Here is a 17,258-nt window from a genome sequence, read left to right on the forward strand (position 1 = left end):
CGTGTGCATATTTTGTTTTTTTATGAGTGACACAAATGTTTCAAATGTCTGCAATACACAAGGAATAATCCTGCTGCTCTTTGCACTGTTCATCTAAGCAATTTCTTTTACTGATGGCGTGTACCAAAAAAAATGGAAATATTGTGTAACTGGAGGTCCGAGTGACCAGAAAGAGAAGTGAAAGTTACTTATTCAGACTTGAGGGCAACTGAAACAACAACATAAAATTCTGCAACAGCATTATTTCGACTGACAAACCCCCCAACCTGAATATGTGATTCCAGAAACCATGTGAGGCCACTTCTGGTAACTGTTTCAGCATACAACAGTTACAAAATGATTCATGTTTTGTTGTTTCAAAACACCTTTTTTGGGACATTATTTTGGAAAACATTCAATTTGTTTTCTGTAAAAATCACACCAAAACCAAAGTAACCTGCTACCCTTTTGGCCTAATTCCATCCAGGACCAATCACTATTCAGTTTATCTAACAAGAGGCTTTTGCCAACAACAAACCAATGGTTGCAGCTGAGTATTAAACTCTCCTGTTATGTTGCGGGTGAAATTGACCCATTTTAGAGTTCAGAAATCTTAAAGGAAATTGTTGATATAATTAAAAAAAATCAAAATGTAAAGTAAACAAAAGTGATTTCAAACTATTGTATTTATATTTAGGTCTTTTTTAATGTACATTAAAAAAGGATTACCATGAATTTTCATAAAAAACGAGTGAGTTATACTCATTGAACCATTATCTTTGAGAATTAAAGAACACCATTGCACTTAATATTGATTTAAAAGGTTAGTAATGTAGTTAATAATCAGATTAAAGAATGTTTATAGGGATTTTTTGGGGGTTCTGACACTTATAGATAATTAAATATGCCCCAGGTCAACTCAACTCAACTTTATTTATATAGCACCTTTCATGCATAAAAACATGCAGCCCAAAGAGCTTCACAGAATAACAGACAGTCAGAAAACAACAGCAATGGTAAAATTATAAAGGGCATGATTATAAAAAAAATACTTCAAAATAAAAGAAAATCAACACAGTAAAATTAATAGAATAAGTAAGAGTGGAAAGAAAAGTTAAAAATAAGGTAGAGTTAACAAGATCAGATGAACACAAGAAACAAATAGATAAATAGATATTTTTTATAAATAAGATAAATAAATAAATGTTAAAACAGTGGTTTAAATAATGATTAAAATAATAAAAATAAGTCAAGTTGACTCAGGAACATTATTGCTGTTCCTGAGAAATGAACTGAACAGGAGGGTTAACAAACTTGACTGTTTTTAGATGCAAATAGTTGGTATTAGCTATCAAATCCTGCTATAGCAGATGAGAATTAAATGTTTGAACTAGCTACCTAGCCAAGTTAGCAACAGTATAAATCCCAAAAGACATTCTGACAGTACATTCTTTAGTTGGAATTAAAGAAAAAAAAAACATTGATTCTAAGTTATATGGACTCTAAAGACCTTTATTGACTTAATTCACAAGGTTGTTCCAATCCAACCCATCTCTCACGGTAAAGTCAAGCCATGTTATTGGATATATAATGATTGTAACCTATCAACTACCTACCTACAGGGGCAAAACCGTCTCAACTAGCCAAATGTCTTCTGAACATGGCTTCAGAGAGGAGTGGCTGTTGTGTGAATGTAAAGTAGATTTATCGCCCTCATGCCAACATATAATAACTAACTGATCTTCTTTAAGAAACACATTGGTGTATGCCTCAGTTTGTGGTGGATGGCCTCTGGATGTCAGCTTTGTCCATTATTAACACATGCCACTGGAGCTAATTGCAATAACATAAGCTCTATATGCTGATTAATTGTAAAGGGGCTTGGTTATCCTACTTTATTGATCAATATATTTGGGGTCTTTATTGTGGAAAAACAGCCATAAGCCAAAAATGTGATTTTCTTTTTCCATTTGTATGACAGGTCGCTGATTGGCCATGTATGAAAGAGGATAAGGGCCACTGAAAGAAAAAAAAAGTTTTGTTTTTTTTAATCATTATTATGAGAAAAGTCAGAATTATGATTTGTTTCTCGGAATTCTGACTTTAATCTCAGAATTATGTCTTTAATTTCAGAATTCTGACTTTAGTTTAAGAATTCTGGCCTTAATCTCAGAAAGGTGACTTTTTTCTCGGAATTCTGATTTTTTTTCTCAGAATTCTGACTTCATAATTTTTTTATTATTATTATTATGAGAAAAAAAGTCAGAATTCTGGCCTTAATCTCATAATTCTGACTTTAATCTCAAAATTCTGACTTTAATCTCAGAATTCTGACTTCATAATTCTTTTGTTATTATTATTCTGAGGGGAAAAAAGTCAGAATTCTGTCCTTAATCTCAGAATTCTGTCTTTAATCTCATAATTCTGACTTTAATCTCAGATTTTTTTCTCATAATTCTGACTTTAATTTCAGAATTCTAACTTTTTTCTCTGAACAATAATAATAATAAAAATATATTGGACCTTATTTTTATTTATTTTTTCAGTGACCATGTAACCAGAGGATGAAATAATTCATGTCAGCCCTGTGTTGATTTTATTAGTCACGAGGTGGGCATTCCTTGGCTGCTGTTTTAGAGGGGACCAGTCGGACAAACCGGTTTATATTTAGACCCCCAAGTAGAGGCCCATAACATTTCAGGCTGTGGACCGCACAGTCCTGATTAAACAATCCCTGCATGGGAGACTTCAAACCAGGGTGAAGGCGAGAGCCAAGAGGGCGGATCTCCTGGATGCATTTTTGTCTCACATTCTCTCTCCAAACCTGACTCTCCTCTCTCTCGCTGATCTGGTCGGATCCAGTCTGGTGAAGCGGGCTTCTTGGTGCGAGATAATCTGCAGGTGATGTGAGTTAATGAGGCGGAGATGCGGGGGGACAAACTCAGACGCGCTCCCTCCAGCTGCAGGTGCGCAACAAGTGAGTGAGAGGAGGAGGACGCACCAGAGGACAGAAGAAAGGAAGTAAAGGAAGTACGAACCGAAACGTGGAAAGTTACTGGAGAATCAAGGAGAGAAAAGCAGAAACACTTCCCTGAGTCAAGCTATGGACTCCGGGCAGAACACACAAGTCACCGACATGGGAGGGGAACACTCCGCCGGGGTCTGTCTGGTGGAGCGGGACCGGGAGAGGGTCGAGGTGTCCAGCCCGAGTCCACCGGCCAAGCAGCGCTCCCTGCGGGTAGTGTACGTCCTGAACGACGGGCTGAAGGCGGTGATGGCCAGCAGCCCGGAGTCTGGAGCTCTGCAGTGTTTGCAAAGAGCCTGCGACTCCGAGAGCGCCCTGCTCACCACAGTCACCTTCGGACGGCTGGACTTTGGAGAGACCTCGGTGCTGGACAGCTTCTACGATGCAGGTGTGTGTGTCACCGAAAGAGGGTGCAGATCAATGAAAGTCAATGAAAGTCAAAATTGAGGACATTTGTCCTTTGAAATACATGTCCTAATAATTATTAGAGATGGGATTTATGGCTCTTTGAAGGGAGCCGGATCTTGAGGAGCCTTTCAAAGAGTCGTTCAAAAGACTGACTCTTTTGATTTTGATTTGATGACTTTATTTCGAACATGTAAAAGTAAAAATACAAAATAAAAGCATACAAGTAGAAAAGAAGAAAGAGTTATACAAACATACAAGAAAAAAAAGAAACAGTTATACAAAAGAAACAAAATCAATATTAGCAAGCAGTGAAACAATTTTCTTTACATGTGCGAAAAGGAGTAGGAAGAAGTTAAAACTTATCTAATCCTACCCCTCTTTGGCTCATTGTTATATTTATTTATCTTTTAGAAGTCAACCAGGGGTAACTCGTTTTTATCAAGGGAGCAATCACTGGTAGCAGTTATAAGATAAGATTTGGATCAGAATAATTCAAATTTACACATCCCACCAATGTATAGGCTATACTCTCTTGGTGGGAATTATTCTGAAATATTGATTATAATTTAACTGGCATTGTAAACATTCCATAAGATGGTGCCATATCCTCATGCTTCAACAGTGAGATCAATATTTTGAATTTTCACTCACCTAAAAAACTTTGTAAGTAAGAAAAAGTTTATTTATATAGCACTTTTAAAACGCTCAGTTACAAGATACTTTACAGGCATAAAACAATAAAACAATAAAAACAAAATACATGTGCAGAAATAATCAGACAAACAAAGCAATAGACAGACAACAGTAGAGGTTAGATGGGACGTTCTATGAAGGCTTGTGTATACAGATGCATTTTGGGTAACTTTTTAAAGCTGTCAACAGACTCAGCAGACCTGATGGCACTATAAAAACTACACAGGCTGCAGATAACTTCCATGCAAAACAACTTTACTGTAAAATGTTCCACACAAGAACATTTAAACAATACAGAAAAAAAATAATATCAATAAATAATAAATAAGAATAAATATATGTATATAAAGATATAAATACAACTAGAATAAAAATGTGGACATTATAAAAATGTGAATGCAAAATTGTACTACCCCACTGGTGTTTCTACACCTGAACTACTTTACAAATACAACTCCTCAACTCAAATACACATCAAAACAATGTAAACAATAACAAAGTGTAGACAATCAGTGTGAACAAAATTAGAGACAACTCATACTCAGAGATGGCATAGGTCGTTCACGCGAAGGCAAGGTGACAACTCAGACTCATGGGGTACGCAGGTGACACGTGAAGGCAGCGTGGGCAATCTGCATTTAAAAACGGTACCCAAATGAACGGCTTGTAACTGCAAATCTGTTCTCATCATTCACTCAAGAGAGCCGTCCAAAAGACCGACTCGTTCGTCAACATCACATCTCTACTAATTATATGAAATAGCTACTTAAAAGTTGTTTTAACTGCAGGTAACTACGGAAGCCCTAAAGGGACATAATTAAATACATTGTGTTTTCAAGATCACAACTTATTTTTCAAACACACTTTGTTTTCTCTGGATAAAGAGAAAAATATAAGATGAGAAAACTGAGAAAATGAAATGTATTCAATCATGTCCTCTCAGGGCTTCTGTAGTAACTTTAGGTAATAGGAAAGGCCTGTTATCAGTCCCTTTAATTATTTTGTTTTTTCTCAAAAAATGTTTAAAAAAATTTTGTCTCAGTAAAAAAAATAAATTGTTATGAGACATGAATCTTACAGGTTGAAGATCAAAAACTCAAAATACGAGCCTTGTCCTCTGGATAAATGCATCTAATCATGTCCCTTTAGGGCTTCCATAGTCACAACTCCTGACAGCATGTTGAAATAACCACTTGCCCTAGTATACTAGTATACTTGCACGCGACTCATTAACGTCACGTGACTTTATCGACTAAATACTCAACTTCATTTTGAAGTCATGTATTTTGGCCTGATCTTGACACCTTATTTTTAAAAGGTAAAGTCATATTTGAAGACAAATGTGATCAACACATGCACTTTGAATTGACAAAGCTACCCCCCCCAAAATATAGGTGCCAAAGACTCGCGACCCCCACTGTCCCTCAAAGTGATTAAACGTTGCTTCATATTTCATTTAGCTGGTCTGCAGAAAATGAATGGACTTGCTGCTACTGATGCTTTTGTTTATTAACGATTTGCTAACCCTCATTCCAACATCTCCACAAGGTTTAGATGTGTGGTTTTGAGAGAAAGGTGTAAAACTACTGTTGGATGGACAGCTATGACATTTTGTTTAGATATTTTTGGTTTATCATCACTTGACGCCACCATGAGGTAACATTTGTGTTTCTAGTGATACACATTCACAAGCGTAACATAATATCCAAAGAATGTTTGTACAGACATCCATTCTCCTCAGAGGATGTTCATTGATCTTCGATTTATGGGCAAAACTTCTGACATTCCCATCAGCCAAAGCTAATTGCACAACAAAGCAATTCTTGTTAACATCTGTGCTTTATATTGTTCCCTTTCTTTAGTTTGAAATGTGCAGATCATGGAACAATACCCTAGAGGATAATTATATTCACCCCTCTCTTTTTAATCCGCTTAGAAGGCAACAAGGGAAATTAAGGGCCTCAAAACTACTCAAGTGAAAAAAGTAAAAGACAAGTGGAAGCTCTTTGCTTTCTTTTATAACCTGGTTTTAAAGAAGAGTTTTAGAACAACAAATGTTGTGTGTGGATTTCGTGGTATATCACATCAGATCATATCGTTCGTATCATATCATTTGGTATTGTATCGTTTGTATCTTATCGTACCATACCATGTCTTATCTTATCATATTGTACCATATTGTATCATATTATAGTGTATTGTTTTGTATCATTTTTTATCGTATTGTTTCATATCATCAAAATTGCCTTATGGGTTCAAAAAATATCTTTAAAGTATCACACCATTTTGAGTTTTATAGCTTTGTATCGTATTGTATTGTGTTGTACTTCACTATGTCGTATCGTATTGTGTCGTATTGTATGTTTTGTATTGTACCATACTATGTTGTAGCTTATCGTATCGTATCCTATTGTATCATGCTGTATCATGTCCCATCACTTTGTATTGTATCGTATTGTATCGTGTTGTGTCATGTCACATCGTATCATGCCATAACGTATTGTAACATGTCGTATTGTATCGTGTCGTATGGTATTGTAACGTGTTGTGTCGTATGGTATTGTAATGTGTTGTGTCGTATGGTATTGTAATGTGTTGTGTTGTATCGTACATGCCATATCGTATTGTATCGTGTTGTATGGTATTGTAACGTGTTGTGTCGTACCGTATCATGCCATAAGGTATTGTAACATGTAGCATTGTATTGTGTCGTATTGTATCGTGTCGTATTGTATCGTGTCGTATTGTATCGTGTCGTATTGTATCGTGTCGTATTGTATCGTGTCGTATTGTATCGTGTCGTATTGTATCGTGTTGTATTGTATTGTGTCGTATTGTATCGTGTCGTATTGTATCGTGTCGTATTGTATCGTGTTGTATTGTATTGTGTCGTATTGTATTGTGTCGTATTGTATCGTGTCGTATTGTATCGTGTCGTATTGTGTCATTGTATGGTATCGTATGGTATTGTGACATGTCGTATTGTATTGTATCGTGTCGTATTGTATCGTGTCGTATTGTACCATGTCATATTGTATTGTGTTGTGTTGTATCGTGTCGTATTGTATCGTGTCGTATTGTATCGTGTCGTGTTGTATCGTGTCGTATTGTATCGTGTCGTATTGTGTCATTGTATGGTATCGTATGGTATTGTGACATGTCGTATTGTATTGTATCGTGTCGTATTGTATCGTGTCGTATTGTATTGTGTCGTATTGTATCGTGTCGTATTGTATCGTGTCGTATTGTATCGTGTTGTATTGTATTGTGTCGTATTGTATTGTGTCGTATTGTATCGTGTCGTATTGTATCGTGTCGTATTGTATCGTGTCGTATTGTATCGTGTCGTATTGTATCGTGTCGTATTGTATCGTGTCGTATTGTATCGTGTTGGATTGTATCGTGTCGTATTGTATCGTGTCGTATTGTATCGTGTCGTATTGTATCGTCCTGTATTGTAACATGTCGTATTGTAACATGTCGTATTGTATTGTGTCGTATTGTATCGTGTCGTATTGTAACATGTCGTATTGTATTGTGTCGTATTGTATCGTGTCGTATTGTATCGTGTCGTATTGTATTGTGTCGTATGGTATTGTAACGTGTTATGTCGTATTGTTTCATGCTATATCGTATTGTATTGTGTCGTATTGTATTATATCGTGTTATATTGTATTGTATCGTATGGTGTTGCAACGTGTCATGTCGTATCGTATCATGCCATATTGTATCAAAACACCCCTATGGGGTCAAGAAATATCTTTATTGGACAATTAAGGTGCATCACATTGCATTGTATCGTATAATTTTGTATTGTGCCTTAATGTATTGTATTGTATCATATTGTGTCGTCTTGTGTTGTACCGTATTGTAATATGACATATTCTAACTGTCTTCTGTCAATTCAGCTTGTCTTACCGCTCCCTGCAAAGCAACCGTTCATATTTCTGAACCAAGACACTGACTGCACATCCCTCTAAGCTGGTGCCTCTCTCCTTTCAGATATTGCAGTTGTGGACATGAGCGATGTGTTCCGACAGCCATCCTTGTTTTACCATCTGGGTGTGAGGGAGAGCTTTGACATGGCCAACAACGTCATCCTATACCATGACACCGACCCTGACACTGCCCAGTCACTGAAGGTACACGCACAAACACACACAGACACACACACAAATACCTGTGTGAATGTCCTGCTGATGTATTTAGAGGTCATGAATGCCATTCCTTCGCACCTCCTTAGAACAAAGTGGTCCACTAAGTTATTTACAGCCTGATGTGTGTGTGTGCATGAGTGTGCATTTTGGTCAGTGTGTGCAGTCCAGTCAGTCCTGCACACTGTGTTGCCAGGAGGGAAACAGCTGCTGAGGGTAGTTAAGTGAAAATACAACCCCAGTGTGCACGAGGATTCACGCCTCATATCTGATTTTGAGTCTTGAAATCTGATCTCACATGCTCTTTGTTTTATCTCCCTACAGGACATGGTGGCACAGAAAAACACAGTAAGTTTCTGTGTGTGTGTGTGTGTGTGTGTGTGTGTGTGTGTGTGTGTGTGTGTGTGTGTGTGTGTGCGTGCGCGCGCGCGTTTCACAGTGATTTATGTTCACACAGTGTGTTATGCTATTTCTGGAATAATATTTGTGACCAGTACTCTCGCTCAACTCATGCGGGAATGCACATCTACACACTCTCAGCTCCCTCTCAAGCACACACACACACACACACACACACACACACACACACACACACACACACTCACACACACACACACACACACAAACTCTTAACACTTGTGCACATGCTCGGACACTCAATCAAAATCACTCATGGCAGGGAAACAGGAATAGAAACTTGCATTCATATCATCTTTTCATCTCATTGACTGATTTTCAATGTATCTATTGTTTGTGTGTGTATGTGTGTGCGTTTTGTGTGTATCTGTGTATTTTTTTGTGCGTGTGGAGAAGGCCTCTCGTCCTCAAGCAATAGGTTTTCCCTGGGTTCAGTTGCCCCCAGAGTACAGGGGCTCTGGATTGCGCAATAAAGTAGGTACCATGCTGCACCAGGGCATGATGGGAGATTTCCTCACAGACTAATTATAACACGATTTTGTTATTAACATGAAGGAGAGGATAAAAACACTGTCTTCAACTTGGGATGTCATGTGATGGACAAATCAGATGCCCTAACAGCATGTTACCCAGCCTGAGAAGAGTTCTGTGTCATGTTTTGGTGATGATGGTATCCAAACTGTAGTTGCACTGGATAATATGTCACCCCAGAATAGAGCTGAAAAACAAAAGTGAGACGCTTTTGTTGTACTTACCTTTGCTGAAGTGATACCTGAACAACCTAAGTGGTGTCTGGCTCCTCTGTTTACTGATCCTCCTCATTAACCGTTAATATAACTCTAACTTTCTCCATCTCTTCCCTTCCTCTTCTTGTTTACCCTTTGACACATTGCAACAGCATTGTGGCACCAAAGCACCTGCAGTCCTTCTTCTTTGACAAGATATTATCGTATTTTAAAGTAAACAGCGTTATCTTTTCACCTTCCAGGCATCCAGCGGTAACTACTACTTCATCCCCTACATAGTGACTCCTAACCATGAGTATATGTGCTGTGAGAGTGACGCTCAGCGCAGGGCCAGTGAGTACATGCAGCCCAGCTGGGACAACCTGCTGGGGCCGCTCTGCGTCCCCCTGACGGACCGCTTCACCAGCCTGCTGAAGGACATTCACGTCACATCCTGGTGAGACACATTCAAGCATCAACATGATCATAGTCAGGACATCTGAACTCATTAAAAGTGTTGTGCCATTTCATGACATGTCGTGTCTGTTGTGACATGTTGTGTTGTGTCTGTTGTGCCGTGACGTACCGTGACGTGTCGTGACATGCCGTGACGTGTCGTGACGTGTCGTGTCGTATCGTGCAGATCAGTGCAGATCAGTGCAGATCAGTGCAGTGCCCTGCCGTGCCGTGCCATGCCGTGCCATTCCTTGCCATTCCTTGCCATTCCTTGCCTTGCCATGCCTTGCCATGCCCTGCCATGCCTTGCCATGCCCTGCCATGCCTTGCCATGCCTTGCCGTGTCGCTTCTTGGCGCTTCGTGTCGCTTCTTGTCGTTTCTTGTCGCTTCTTGTCGCTTCTTGTCGCTTCTTGTCGCTTCTTGTCGCTTCTTGTCTGTTGTGCCGCGCCATGTGTCGTGTGTGTCGTGACGTGACATGACGTGCCATGTTGTGTCGTGTCATATTGGTCGTGTCGTGATTAACAGGACCTAGACCTGAACATTATACATCATTTTTCTTCAAAAATAATGACTTTCCACTGAAAGAGGTGCCACTTAATTTTTGAAATTTTAAGCTGCTCTTTCAGTATTACTTCCTTTACGAACCTTTAATTTTTTTGAGATCCCAGTTTTCTTTCTTTTTCTCAAATCTAACTATCTCTCCTTTTTATTCTCTCCCTGTATTTTTGTAGTGCATCCTATAAGGACACCCTGCTAAATGACATCAGAAAGGCCAGAGAGAAGTACCAGGGAGAGGAGCTGGCCAAGGAGCTGTCCCGAATCAAACTACGAATTGACAACACAGAGGTCCTTACGCAGGATATCGTCATGAACCTGCTGTTTTCTTACAGAGACATACAGGTACGTGATCTTCCTGAATTACATTAAAGAAATAATTTAATAGCCTCTTCATACTCATCATATTCAAGTGGAATTAATCTCTTCTTATCTGACAAACAGGACTATGATGCCATGGTGAAGCTCGTGCAGACTCTGGAGATGCTGCCAACTTGTGATCTGGCCACACAGCCCATGATCCAGTTCCACTACGCCTTCGCCCTAAACAGGTACAAAGAAAGTGGATTAAAGCTAATCAAAGAGTGCATAATGCCCCTAAGTAAACATTTTGACCCTTACCTAAAAGGGACCTGTTTTTATATCGTGAACATGAAACCCTTTATACCAAAACTGATCATCCCCGAATCTACCCCAACAAGCTGGACTTATTAGCTAGCTGTACATTCAATTAAATACAACACACTGACATTTTGTCTTTCATTGTAACACAGTGAAATATTTTTGTCATATAAATTTTTAATTCTCTGTTAAATAACCATAAGACATCAAAAGAGAGACAGGCAACTTCACAGCCAGCAGGAGAACGACAATGCCGAATCAAGCTAGCTTGGTAGACGGTCAGAGCTAGTCCTTAAATAAAGCTTTAGCTTACTTCTCCAATATTTTACTTGTACAAATTTGACCTGAATCTATTGAGTTTGATTAAAATGTTAAATGCAATCACAACCAGGAGAAAAAAATATTAAAAAATTCTCCAGCTAGCTGTAACAAGCTAACGTGACTCTGTGGAATTAATGTGATACGGTAGACTTATGCTAGTTTAAACCACATGTTTGCTTATAATATTAATGTTAATTAAGAATTGTATTATTTAAATTCTAAATTCACTTTATTACTTTTTAAAATCCAATAATAAGTTTTAAAAAAGTGAATATTACATTAAGCTAGCAGTGTAGTAAATGCTATCTCAGCTCTTAACACTAGAAGTATTGTGTTGTTGTTCAGCCATCCAAAATTAAAATCGTGGGGAATACTCTTCATTATATTGTATATTTTAATGTGTTTATAACAACAGCAAATACAGCAACAACAACAAAAAAGAATCTACTTTTTATCCGTGGAATGAAAAGGATACATCTTTCCAAACACTTAGAACTACAAGACAAATGTTAAATGAAAGAAAACAACATCACACATCATCCTTTTATTCAATGAAAGCTTTGTATGTGTGCAGGAGAAATAGTCCTGGTGACAGGGAACAGGCTCTCCGTGTGATGCTGCAGGTGTTACAGTCATGTGAACATCCAGCACCAGACATGTTCTGCCTCTGCGGACGGATATACAAGGACATCTTTCTGGATTCAGACTGCAAAGACACTAAAAACAGGGACAATGCTATACAGTGGTAAGAACGCTCACTGTCTGCGTATTCTTTTCATATTTACTGTGTTAGCAGCCATACAAAATAAGGTTATTTACACACTGTTTTTCACCTGCAGGTACAGAAAGGGTTTTGAGCTGCAGCCCACTCTCTACTCTGGGATCAATCTTGCAGTCCTCCTCATAGTTGCTGGCCAACAGTTTGAGAGCTCCATGGAACTTAGAAAAATAGGTAAGGATATCCTAAACCTGACACCTACTGGATGTTCATGCTCTAATCACAAACTAGAGCAACAAAATCAAGATTGATTAGTTCTTTTTTTTTTTTTTTTTGAATAATTAAAGTTGTTGTACATGGCTCACTGTCAGTTGCATTAATGATAAATGCGTATTAGCTTGGTTTCAGAGTATCAACACATGGTGAAAATGTGTGTTTTGGGTTCAGCAGAGTAATTGTATGGCTAAGGCAAATGGTATGTTTTCAGCACACTGAGCTACAGAACAGATAAAGCTGTATTTTGATATATTTCCTACAGTGTTTTTACCACCCTTAATCTGCTGTCTTAGGTGTGAGGTTGAACAGTCTGCTTGGACGCAAAGGTTCCCTGGAGAAAATGAATAACTACTGGGACATCGGACAGTTTTTCACTGTTAGCATGCTCGCTAACGACATCCCTAAAGCTACTCAGGCTGCAGAGAAGCTCTTCAAACTCAAGCCACCTCTCTGGTAAAGATTTAACAAAAACACACCATGATAGCTACATCACTGATAAACATTTAGTGACATACACATGAGTACATTTTAAGCATTTGTATTGAATGATCATTTTGAATGTCAATGAAATATTGTCTTTGTTAAGAGATGCTCCTTAAGTGTTGTAGTGCCATAAAATAAATGTGTTATTCAGTGTTCAGTCTTATGAACACAGTAATCCTGATAACCTTTATCTCTATTTACCAGGTATTTGAAGTCAGTGGTACAGAACCTGCAGCTGATCCAGAGGTTTAAAAAGCAGTCGGTGGAACACTCGCCTCTGAGGGAGAGACTCAACTTTTGGATGGACATCATTGTAGAGGCCACTCAAGGCACCACCAATCGACTGCGGTTTCCAGTACTTATACACATACATACATAAAAACATGAATAGACAAACATTATCACATATTTAGAGATGTATACTGACATGGCTGTGCATCTCTCACTCACAGGTGTTGATTCTGGAGCCAACTAAAGTTTACCAGCCCTCCTACGTGTCCATCAACAACGAGGCTGAAGAGAAGAACGTCTCAATCTGGCACGTGTCTCCTGCTGAAACTGTGAGGACATCACCGCTTAACCCAGAACCATTTAACCACATCTGGCTAACACACATTTACCTGCCAGTGTTTTTACACACAACTTAGAAACTGCTGAAACATAGCCCCTCATAGCATCAGGTCATATTTACACTACTGTTATGCTCATCTCATTGTGTCAATGGCACTGAATGTGTTTATTAGTGCTATAATCTCAATATTTCCTCCAAAATCTGCACTTTTTGGTGTTTCTTTGTTCAGATTTTGGGGAAAATCTGGTTTAACTTGCACAACAACTGGATGTGAATCTGGTCTCTGCCAAGATAAGATAATTCTTTGTTCGTCCCACAACAGGGAAATATACAGTGTTACAACAGCAAAGTGGATTGTGCAACATTACAACAGTGAGCATACAAAAATAGTAAATATTGAATTATAATTAATTAAAAGTAAACTAGTGTATCCTAAGAAAATATGCACAGAAATAAGCATAACATTGACTGAAAGTAAATTTACAGTATATCTACTGAACAAATGTAGATGACAGAGATTGCAGCTCTCTTAACAGGGGAGATTAGTACACTTGTGTTCTTTGGTCAAGAGTGTTTGACGTTGGTTTTAAAGTCTGACCACGGTTCACCTGGAGCCTGTCACTGAACCAGCTACCCAGTGTTGTTAACCAGTTTTGCCAACTCCTCAGTGAGGAAAGTAGCTATTGGCTGTTCTAAAAGTCGCTAGAAGTCGCTAAATGACGTCATTGTTTAATTTGCATAATCTGAATTGTAATGGATGCTGCAGGAGAGATGTGTAACGTTGAGGGAGAAACAAAAAGAGTTTAAAAAAAACACCCTTAAAATGTTAATAACTACACTTAGGAGCCAACAACAAATCAAAGTAAAACATAACATTTTTCAACCATAACATTTTTTACATGTTTATTGTATACAATCTACATTTTTTAAAAGTTATATTTTTGGCCCCTTTGCCTTTTTTGATTGGACAGCTGAAGAGAGACAGGAAATGTGGGGAGTAGAGAGCGGGGGAAGACATGCAGGAAATGATCAACCGGCCGGGAATCGAACCGGGGACCCCTTCGACGAGGACTGTAGCCTCTGTATGTCGGGCGCTAGGCCACCAGCGCCCCTATACAATCTACATTAACTATCTAAATGGACCAAAAAGAGACAGTAGGCAGGATCAGCCAGCGGTGTCTTCATACATGCGTGATACATTAACAGTCTGAATGCAGAGTTGCTTTTTTGAAAAAGAGTCACTAGATGGGTCTGAAAACTTGTTAAATATAGCGATAAAGTTGCTAAGTTGGCAACACTGTTGTTAACGTCTTATGTTAAAACATGAAGACATTTTATTATTTAGGGGAAAAAATACTGACTTTATTTTCATTCCAGAAAGGGATCCATGAGTGGAACTTCACTGCCATGTCCATCAAAGGCATAAGGTATGAGTTTAAAGGTGGAGGTTAACTGTTGTACATCTTCAACTTCATGCTGCTAAAAGAAAGTACTTTGATTTGAGTCACTGCTTTTATGTCCATGATGAAAATTTTGGTTAACTTTGAAGGTTGTTCACATTTGATTTTATACATTTCGCAGAAGATTCAGTCTTTAAAATCAAAAGACAAAGATAAAACAAACTCTGACTCTCTGTCTGCAGCATCAGTAAGTTTGACGAGCGCTGCTGCTTCCTCTACGTCCACGACAACTCGGACGACTTCCAGATCTACTTCTCCACTGAGGAGCAGTGCGGTCGGTGAGGACACACACCTCTAGATGTGTCTGTGTAGGTGTGTGTGATTGTCAGTGTTCGTGTTTGTACAGTATGTATGTGCGATTGTCTTGACATGACCTGATAACCATGTCTGATGATACTGATGTGGTCTGTTGGCTGGTTGTGTTCATGTGTATCTCAGGTTCTGCTCCATGGTGAAGGAGATGATAACGGACGGTACGGGGAATTCCGTGGAGTTGGAAGGGGAGGGAGACGGAGACACACTGGAGGTGGAGTAGTGTTGGAATGACTTGAACCAAAGGTTTTACAGTCAATGTTAGATTACTGATGAAGAGAATGTGTGTGTTACAGTATGAGTATGACACCAATGAGACAGGGGACCGGGTGGTGTTGGGAAGGGGCACATATGGAGTGGTGTATGCTGGGAGAGACCTCAGCAACCAGGTCCGAATCGCCATCAAAGAAATCCCAGAGAGAGACAGCAGGTATATCATCTTTTACCCTCTCCCATGTTGTCTTTTTGTCCCAGGATGGCAATATTCACTTGATTTACTTTCTCTGTGTGTAAGGTATTCTCAGCCCCTTCATGAAGAGATCGCCCTTCACAAGTACCTGAAGCACAGGAACATTGTTCAGTATTTGGGCTCCGTTTCTGAGAATGGATACATCAAGATCTTCATGGAACAAGTCCCTGGAGGTATGTGTTTCTACCACACAGATGGTAAAATGATTAGGGTGTTATGCTTCCTCAGGGACTCAGTTTATCTGTCCAGGGAGGCGGATCATCTTGTTACAGAAGCTAGAGTTCAGATCTAACGGTGCAATAGTTGCCTGTTTAAGAGGTTGACGCCTGTGACCGCTCGGTTACTGGGCGGTCTCTCTCTAACTGCCTGGTCATGTTCCCGTTTCATGATAGGTGTTGGACACTCCTTCTCTCCTTTCTCCAGGAAGTCTGTCTGCGCTGCTGAGGTCTAAATGGGGCCCGCTGAAGGAGGCCACCATAATATTCTACACCAGACAAATCCTGGAGGGGCTCAGATACCTGCATGAGAACCAGATTGTACATCGAGATATCAAGGTACAAGGATGCACGTTAAACAAGACATTATTTCTTGGAACAGATCTCTCCCTAAAAAATCAGAGTAAATCACAGTTATTTTGTCGCGTTGCGTTATTTTAATGTGGCTTTGTTACATTACCCTAAGGTGCATCACAAAATGTTATATAATGTTAGATGTGTAAACGTATATTGTGTACAAATAAAGATATATTATGTAGCATTGCATTTTGTTTTGTTTTGATATTAACTTAGGTTGCGTTGCCATGCATTACATTACGTTACGTTGAGTAACGTTAGTTGAGTTAGGTTAGTTGAGTTACGTTATGTAGAGTTACGTTATGTTGAGTTACGTTGAGTTACGTTACATTGAGTTACGTTAGTTGAGTTACGTTACGTTGAGTTACGTTACGTTGAGTTACGTTACGTTGAGTTACGTTACGTTGAGTTACGTTACATTGAGTTACGTTACGTTGAGTTACGTTAGTTGAGTTACGTTAGTTGAGTTACGTTACGTTACGCTGAGTTATGTTACGCTGAGTTACGCTACGTTGAGTTACGTTAGTTGAGTTACGTTACGCTACATTGAGTTGCGTTACATTGAATGACGTTACGTTGAATGCCGTTACGTTGAATGCCGTTACGTTGAATGACGTTACGTTGAATGACTTTATGTTGAATGACTTTATGTTGAGTGACGTTACGTCATTCAACGTAACGTTGAATGACGTTACGTTGAATGACTTTATGTTGAATGACGTTACGTTGAGTGACGTTACGTTGAATGACGTTACGTTGAATGACTTTATGTTGAATGACGTTACGTTGAATGACTTTATGTTGAATGACTTTATGTTGAATGACGTTACGTTGAGTGACGTTACGTTGAATGACGTTACGTTGAATGACGTTACATTGAATGACGTTACGTTAAATGACTTTATGTTGAATGACTTTATGTTGAATGACGTTACGTTGAGTGACGTTACGTTGAATGACGTTACGTTGAATGACGTTACGTTGAATGACGTTACGTTGAATGACGTTACGTTGAATGACTTTATGTTGTATGACGTTACGT

At 38.9% G+C, this 17,258-nt stretch overlaps 1 protein-coding gene across 1 annotated transcript in view; it reads left to right on the top strand.

Moving 5' to 3' along the window:
- Positions 1-2,808: 2,808 nt before the first annotated feature.
- Positions 2,809-17,258, top strand: part of map3k15 (mitogen-activated protein kinase kinase kinase 15) — a 29,879-nt gene continuing 15,429 nt past the window's right edge. Inside the window, exons 1-17 of the mRNA XM_034707068.1 lie at positions 2,809-3,392; positions 8,108-8,247; positions 8,584-8,607; positions 9,665-9,858; positions 10,590-10,758; positions 10,858-10,964; positions 11,930-12,100; positions 12,195-12,307; positions 12,643-12,802; positions 13,037-13,187; positions 13,285-13,392; positions 14,781-14,830; positions 15,046-15,141; positions 15,302-15,389; positions 15,472-15,605; positions 15,690-15,817; positions 16,068-16,198. Coding sequence (XP_034562959.1) covers positions 3,083-3,392; positions 8,108-8,247; positions 8,584-8,607; positions 9,665-9,858; positions 10,590-10,758; positions 10,858-10,964; positions 11,930-12,100; positions 12,195-12,307; positions 12,643-12,802; positions 13,037-13,187; positions 13,285-13,392; positions 14,781-14,830; positions 15,046-15,141; positions 15,302-15,389; positions 15,472-15,605; positions 15,690-15,817; positions 16,068-16,198 — 2,274 coding nt within the window. The 5' untranslated portion in view covers positions 2,809-3,082. The remainder of the gene's footprint in view (positions 3,393-8,107; positions 8,248-8,583; positions 8,608-9,664; positions 9,859-10,589; positions 10,759-10,857; positions 10,965-11,929; positions 12,101-12,194; positions 12,308-12,642; positions 12,803-13,036; positions 13,188-13,284; positions 13,393-14,780; positions 14,831-15,045; positions 15,142-15,301; positions 15,390-15,471; positions 15,606-15,689; positions 15,818-16,067; positions 16,199-17,258) is intronic.

The sequence above is a fragment of the Notolabrus celidotus genome, chromosome 17, assembly GCF_009762535.1.
Source record: "Notolabrus celidotus isolate fNotCel1 chromosome 17, fNotCel1.pri, whole genome shotgun sequence".
In the NCBI taxonomy this organism is placed as follows: Eukaryota; Metazoa; Chordata; class Actinopteri; order Labriformes; family Labridae; genus Notolabrus; species Notolabrus celidotus.